The sequence below is a fragment of the Protopterus annectens genome, chromosome 1.part1 (genome assembly GCF_019279795.1).
Source record: "Protopterus annectens isolate FY-2018-M chromosome 1.part1, PAN1.0, whole genome shotgun sequence".
NCBI classification, from domain to species: Eukaryota; Metazoa; Chordata; order Ceratodontiformes; family Protopteridae; genus Protopterus; species Protopterus annectens.
Genome location: NC_056726.1, coordinates 1,544,151,465 through 1,544,159,032, shown reverse-complemented (window position 1 = coordinate 1,544,159,032; position 7,568 = coordinate 1,544,151,465). Strand labels below are relative to the sequence as shown.

At 39.7% G+C, this 7,568-nt stretch overlaps 1 protein-coding gene across 2 annotated transcripts; it reads left to right on the top strand.

Moving 5' to 3' along the window:
- Nucleotides 1-1,662: 1,662 nt before the first annotated feature.
- Nucleotides 1,663-7,348, top strand: LOC122813838 (cytoglobin-1-like). Of its 2 annotated transcripts, XM_044086383.1 has the most exons (4): nucleotides 1,663-1,819; nucleotides 2,670-2,919; nucleotides 6,496-6,598; nucleotides 7,180-7,348. In XM_044086383.1, the coding sequence occupies exons 1-3, from the start codon at nucleotides 1,725-1,727 to the stop codon at nucleotides 6,550-6,552; spliced, it is 402 nt and encodes a 133-aa protein (XP_043942318.1). In that variant the 5' UTR covers nucleotides 1,663-1,724; the 3' UTR covers nucleotides 6,553-6,598; nucleotides 7,180-7,348. The 2 variants fall into 2 exon arrangements, with proteins under 2 accessions (XP_043942318.1, XP_043942310.1); XM_044086375.1 differs by lacking the exon at nucleotides 6,496-6,598.
- The last annotated feature ends 220 nt before the right edge of the window (nucleotides 7,349-7,568 follow it).

Below are 7,568 nucleotides of genomic sequence, written 5' to 3'. Positions count from 1 at the left end.
GTTAGTTTATTAAGAAGACAGCTTGGGATGCAGTCTTGTCCCATAGAGGCTGTGTTTTCTTTTGCCTCAGACAAGGCTTTAATGAACTGCTATTTGGGTATGTGGAGTGGGGGCAAGTTGTGGGTAAGGTTTGTGATAAGTTTGGAGGGGATAAGGGGGCATACCTCTCAACTGTAAAGGTTTTCGCAGAATGTCCAGCTTTTTGCCTCATATTTTTGCTGTTTTTATAAAATTGTGGTTTTCTGGCAAATCACTGGCAAATAATTCAGGACTAAAGTCAGAAACTAATGGCACACGTTTGAGTTTCAGACTTTATATCCTTCAGAAAAATTCATGCTAATGCATAACATGTTATTCTATCCACTTTCTAAGTTTGTAAGAGCAATATTTAAAAAGTGTCTCCTATTTTAGCCCCCCCCCCCCATTATGTGTCTTTGTCCAGATTTCTTGCTCTAACTGTTTGAGAGGTATTTAAGGGAGTAAAATTTTCACTAAATCTGTCCGCTACTAGGTTTGCAATCTCTGCGGTATTAATATGCGTGATACCATTAATCACTAGTCTGGCAAATGTTTGAGTCCTACCTTTTAGGGTATGGACATAGTTGTAAAAGGCCTTATGATTATAATTGGTTGTGATTGCTAAATAGTTCCTCAAAGTTACCCTTAGAAGACATAACATGTTGCCTTTTTTATTTGCTGAGGCTGAGGAGGGTGCTTTTCTATTGTTGGAGACTTGCAACTTTTTGCATTTGTTGCAAAGTTTTATTGGAAAATTTGCTACATTCCCACAAGATTGATGTTATTGTTTGTGAAACATGATTAACGAACAATGACTGGAAACCAGTTCTGTCAGACTATAAATGTTTTTACAGTAACTGATTTTCTAACAAAAAAATCAGGTGGAGGTTATATGATACGGATAAAAGATAGTTATGAGACCTGTGATTATTACATGTGTAATGATAACACCAACACTATACACTATGTAACTGTGACAATAATGACAACCGTGGAACATATAACAATTGCTGGAGTGTATAGACCACAAAAGTCAAACACTGATGACTAAAGGAATTTATACATTTCTTGCATGAACCACAGGAGGGAAGAATAATATTAGCTGGGGACATAACTTTACCAGAAACAGACTGGAATAATATGTATTCACCATTAGTAAGAAAATTATTCTCACTGCATCTTCAGAACAACAATTGCTTCAGGTTGTAAAGAAAAAAAAGAAACTGTTCTGAAATCTGATGGAAATTGCAGCCAACAGTAAAATATGTCTGGTTTTCAGAGTTGCAGTCATTGACCCAATGCTTATTACAAAATTAGGAAGTAACATTTTCTTAATCACCAGAAGTCTCATCACTGCTTAATATTACCCTTTAACAGACTTACCATACATAACTGTTCTCTTTCAATCTGCATCCCCAGAGTAGGGAGCTGAGGTACCATCTGCCCCACCCCTTTCTCATACAGCTTGCAATCTGACTGGGAAGGTAGTACTATAGACCATATGTATAGCAAACGTGTTTGGTGCTGAAAGGGTTAAACTTCCTTTACCTGACTAATGACAATTACCTATTTCTGCAGGTTTGACAGCTCATTGGAGAAGTACTATGGTAATTATATAAATACCTCCAGCTAGGCATTGTCTGCTTCATAGTTTCAGCAGGATTTGTTTGAAGTTTGTTCCTGGTTTTCAATTTAAGTGAACAACAATGGCTTTGGCTGCTGATGATATTCAGAAAGCTAGAGGTGTTTGGGAGAAATTTTATGTAAATGCTGAGGATAATGGAGCAATTGTATTAAGCAGGTAATTTTTTTAATGAACTGAAACTTGAAGGTATGCTTCAGTTTTTGTTGTTGATCCTGTGTATTTAAAAACATCCTGATTTATACTTCTCAATCTAAGAATTTTAGGCCGAGCTAAAAATAATGGGAGTAAAGGAAAGTGTGGGCATTTTTAAACATTAGGTTAATTGACTTACAAGGCAATCTAGGAGGCATAATTGGGGAAATGTCTTCACCTACCAGCAAAAGTTAAGAAATGGCCCTAACCTAAATCATTTTCTTGTCTTAGTTATTTCATTTGACAGCCTAAGGATATGATGGATGGTTTATTACCCCCACCCAGAACTCCACTCATGAGACTAGCAATAAATAACTCCATAGTCTAATCTCTATTTTGCTCATAGTGCTGGCCATTAATATGCCTTCTGGTCCTTATGTATACTGAATTTAACTTGGTACCCCCCATCAAATTCTCAACCATGTTCAGGGATGGAGAGGTGCATGAAGCTCCTGTAATGGTATATTTCATTAGTACTAGGTGCAGGAACTAATTATGGCCTAGTGGAGAGTGTAGGTGCATATTCCTGCCTGTGTTGTTCACAGTTGCTGACACTGATTTTTAAATACTAATCCCTAGTCCCTGCTCCAGACTTATTGGGTGTGCTTGTGCATGCTCTTCTCACCCTCTGTGTCTCATTTGTTTGAGCTAAGTGAATCTGGCTTGCCTGAACTGTAAGAAGGGCTTTTGCCTTGTACTCTAGTATTAACATAACTCTTGTTACTGTGGACGTTGCTTCAATTGAATGTTATGTCATTTAAAATAAAGAATACTAACTTGTGTGCATTATATATATTCTAATGTTCTCCTCTAGAATGTTCAAAGAGCACCCACATACTCTGAGCTACTTCACAAACTTCAAAGAACTACAGTCCACTGCAGGAACTGCATCAGTTACAGAACTTGAAGGCCTATCAGAAGTTCGCACCCATGGCAAGAAAGTTTTGTCTGCTCTGAATGATATGGTACAGCAAGTGGACAACATGGATGCTTTAAAAGCTATTATTGAGCCTTTAGGCAAGAAGCATGCTGTGGAACTGAAAGTGGATGTAAAGGAATTTGAAGTAAGTTGTGTCTGTTCTGTAGCAAATAAAATCTGCATGAGAATTAATAATTTTGGGGGTGACTAGTCCTTTACTGTAGGAGACAATGCAGCTAAAATTCATATTAATAAGATTAAATGTGAGTGTTACTGTTAGTTTTGTTCCTGTTTGTGTGACATCTCCAGTGTCTTGGTTAATGTCTTGATGTGCTACCTGACAGCAGAATAACACCCTCAAACACTGCATTCCCTATTAGTGTTGGGAAAACATGTTCCCACACAGACTAGAGGAAGATTTATCACCCAGGCTGACTCAATGGGTGCTCAAGGATGTCCTTGTAATATGCAAGGCTGAACTATTCCAGAAACTACTGTAATACTTGTTGTTTTGCTAATGTAGTTCTCAAAGGTGCTTCCTCCTGCGTAGGTTCTATTTAGGTTCAGTGTCAAGTTATACAGAGCATGAATGGCAAAAAAAGTTCCCAGAGTCTCTAAGATGGAGTGGCTGTGGATTACAGCCTGTTGAAGTAGGCTAAGGGTATTGAACTTGCCACCTACCTGCTCAGATATTGGAGGGCACCCCTAATGTTTCCTTAAACATTTGCTTTCAGCTTCTCAATTTCCAGTATTGGGATATATAAAGTAAATAGTATTAGCATTAGAGTTTCCTCTAAATCGAATACTTATACTTAATTACCTTTTAATGAGGGAAGGTTGAAGTTGTTGTCCAGTAATCCTACAATTCCGGTCGGAGTAGTAGGGGTAAGAGTAGCAAAGTGAGAATTAACTTCCTATCAGACATACCACTGAAGGTGGATTCTAGTAAGTGGACTTCATCCGGCACACCTACCAAAATAAAAGGCAGTGGTACTAGGTGATCTGTTTCTGCTTGATGCATGTAAGCATCTATTCAAGCTTGGGATGCACTGTGGGACAGATGTGAAGCCAATCGCCCATCTCTGGCACTTGTCCATCACCTCTAGGTTCTGTAACTATTCTGTGCCATACAGTAGTACTACTGTTCACTGTTTTGTCGCCTACATTTTCTTTGTCATTCCTCTGTCATGCAGCTCATTCTGGCTTGCCTTGTCAACCATCCCTCCCAGGTACTTGAAGCTGTTAACCTGCACCACTATTTCTACCAGTATCCATTACCTGCTTTTGATTTCCCATTGGCTGCCATTGTAACCCTTGGTATGTACTCCATTTCATGTGCCCTCAAGAAATGGAGGAATTGAAAGCTAAGTTCATGGCTCATTCTGCCTCAAATGTCAATTCTGCATACAGCAACTTTGATCTGCTCCCTCCAACCACTTTTCTGAAACTGTTCATCACCAGCATGCACCGCAATGTGCTCAAATGTTGCTGATGGCACACTCCCACTGATTCCAAACACTGTACTGGAGTCATTGGGTCCTCAAATACTGCAAGCTATGTACAACCATGTTTTTGAGACTTCAAAAACACCATAGTTTTGCTCAAACTGACTTGAGACCTTGTTGCTTTCCGGTTTTAGGAAATCCCAGTTGAGATAAAAGCCCCTCTGTCTCTCTGGAAACACAACTAGTTGCATTACATTCTGATCTGAATCCAATCTCACTCCAGAAATTTAGCAATAAGACACTCAAAGGCTAAAATGATGTAAACTTAACAGAAAAAATGATTTAGACTTAACACCCAAGTATGCACAATTGTTTCTACCCTGGATTGCCTTGGAGACAACAATGGCACACTTGTGGGCAGTACAACAGCTCTGTGACTTAAGTGCAATGGATATTGTGAGCTTCTAAGTACTAAACTTGTCAATTAACAGTGAACCTGTGTATCAAGAGGCATTTGTGTTAGTGAAGTTAACCACTAACAAATGTGGAATAGTGCATCTTGTATGGGGACTATCCAAACTTTACTGGAATAGCTGTAATGTCTACTACAGGATAAGTGTTTGCAAGGAAACCCATTTTATATTAAATGTTTTTCCTTGAAGTGAGTTTTGGCCATATGTGTATATAGTATAAACGCATCTGTGCAAGTTGTCAAAGTTTTAAGCCCCAAATGTACTTCAGGGGAGTTAAACTGCCCCTCCCCAAAATGCTGGAAATTTGTAGGGAGTCTCAATGTATAAATAAACTAGCAGTCTGAACAATACTCTGGGTATCCTAACATCTGAAAAGTCACTTGACAATGCTTTGTGTCAGTAAAAAGGCACCATAAGCTGTCTCAGGAATTCAATGTGTCTGTTATGCTGAGAATTACAAAACTGCAAGACCTGCAAAATGTCTATAGCGGCCAAAAAGTAAATAGCATGTCAGCCAGAAGGGATTGGCTGAGTTACTGATGAGCCCACCTTGTTTGTACTCTAGGTGACCTTGCAAGTAGCTAGAAATTAACTTGCTTTGCTGGGAGTTCTGTTTACACTGATGCAGACAAGGGTAGACCTCTGCTTGTATATGTGCCCCACAGTGCCATTGTTTCAAGTGGGGCATTAACAGAAGGTTGAATGCTTGAATTGCCTGGCTAATGTCCAAATAAAGCTACATATTCTTGAGGGATATTTGCTGGAGAGGGTGGTGAATCTGACTCATGAGTATGCATGGTATTTGGCATGTGAACAAGGCTTGAAGGTTTGTATGTTGGATATATTGTGGCCTTAAAGTGGGAGTTTTACATTTCAAATGTAAAATCTGAACAGATAGTGGCACTCCAGTGTCCACGTGTCTAGAATGAGGATTTGACTTGTGTGTAGTGTACATACAGGGCATTCCACCAAGTCCAAAGCCACTAGCCTTGTGGAGACAGTGCCTCTCAATTTTAAGATCTCCCTTCATTGGACTTGTACTGACTTTGGTTTAGACTAGGGTGACTATTCCCCTTCATGAGATTTGTCGCTCCCACCTTACAGTTTAAGACTCAAAGGCAAGTTGTGCAATTGGTGTTGGGGCTGACCCATCCTCTTTCCAAGGGGCTGAAAACTGCCTAGCAAGGACTAGGTCAAATAACATTCTGGTTCAAAATGTTATCTGGTGGTGGAGCAGATAGCTACTGCTGTCCAGATGTGATTTGTCTAGTACTAGTGGCTGGAGGCTTTGAATCTGCACTATCAGAAGATGAAGAATAAGGAAAGTCAGTCCTAAGGGCACTTTAGAAAACATTGGAGTCTGGTGCTAGGGCATAGAGAAACCCTGCTTTGCCTTGTTTGTAACAACTTGAAGTTCATCACATGGTTTGTGTTCTGTACTGTAGTGACTGAGGTAAGCCCACAATTCCAGTAACTTGGTTCTCCTGCATGAACTAAGTTTCAAGTAGTGTGGTATGGGGACTACACCAGTGTGGCCAAAAAGTGAGCTGTCAATCAGGGGATGTAAGCAAAAAATGCCAGTGATCTCCCAGCTGGGTGATTCAGTGTAGCAAACTACAAGTCTAGCTGTTCACTTTACCATCTCTTGTGGCTATGGTGTGGTGAGATGAGCTGTTTTAAGATGCCCAGTAAACTTTAAATGTGGCAGGTCATATCAGATGACCAACAGTTACTTAATCCCTTTACAGTTGTATGTCCATCTCAATGCTTATGCCTAATCATGGCTATCTTGTCCCTCCACAGGTTCTACAAAAGTACACACCCACAAGTTGGATCCTTTTATCATTTACAATAAAATGAAGCAAATCTGGAAATTCAGGCAGTCATCTTGTCCTACAATGATGGGGTAAAATGCACATTTTAAAGTATTTAAATACTATTTTCCTGGACTGTTCTGCAGGTGGTGAATCAGTGCATTACCCTGGTAAATTTAAGTACTGCCCCTTACTCAACACCCATGAGTGAAAGCTGATGGCTGTATGAGGGTGCCCCTCAGCTGGCCTAAGAGGGCAGCAACATGAGCTGCTGTTGTAGTCAATTTTAAGTGCACCACAGCAGCTCATGTCTACAGCATGAGGCTGGCATTAAGGGTGGCATGATTTCCCAACACTCGTCTACAACTGACTCTGCACATTCTGAGGGCTCCATGGTAGTATGCTGAGGTGTAACATTAAACACTGAGCATAGATGCCTCACCCTTTGCTAATGTGGAACCTTCACTGATGGGTTTCAGGGTGGAAGCTTGGTGCTCTCCATATCTGACTTCAATACACTAACCTGAGCCACCAAACAACAAATCTAATAACCAATTTCCTTTTCTAACAAGACTGTCGTACTGACATTTTGTTCCATTGTTTTGCTAATATAACTAATTTTGTATGAATTCCTACACTAGCTTCTAACAATTTTTTTTCATTATCTTTTCAGATACTTTGTGCAATTCTGCTGGAACTCATGGCTGAAAAATGTGGCGAAGATGCCAAGACAGACTTCAAAAAAGTGACAGATGTTGTGTGTGAACAAATCAAGTCTACTTATTGAGACTGCTGCAGTTGATACACAAATGGATAATAAAATAATGAAACCTCAAACTTGAGTGGTGCAATTAAAGTACAGACTCTCTTTAGCTGAGTAAAGACACCAGAATATTTGACCATATATCTTCCCATAGGTAGCTACAAGAGTAGTTTACTGGCATGGTATGCAATATTATGAAGATCAAACCTCCCAATAAGTATTGCAGTTTTTACTGATGACATTTGGGATAGTTCCAGACACTTCTATTCTAAAGCTGTGCATAGAATGTAGTACTGGCT

Coding starts and splice junctions, on each gene's coding strand:
- LOC122813838 (XM_044086375.1), top strand. CDS start 1,725: ATGGCTTTGGCTGCTGATGATATTCAGAAAGCTAGAGGTGTTTGGGAG. Junction 1,820..2,669: donor GGAGCAATTGTATTAAGCAG/GTAATTTTTTTA, acceptor GTTCTCCTCTAG/AATGTTCAAAGAGCACCCAC. Junction 2,920..7,179: donor TGGATGTAAAGGAATTTGAA/GTAAGTTGTGTC, acceptor TTATCTTTTCAG/ATACTTTGTGCAATTCTGCT.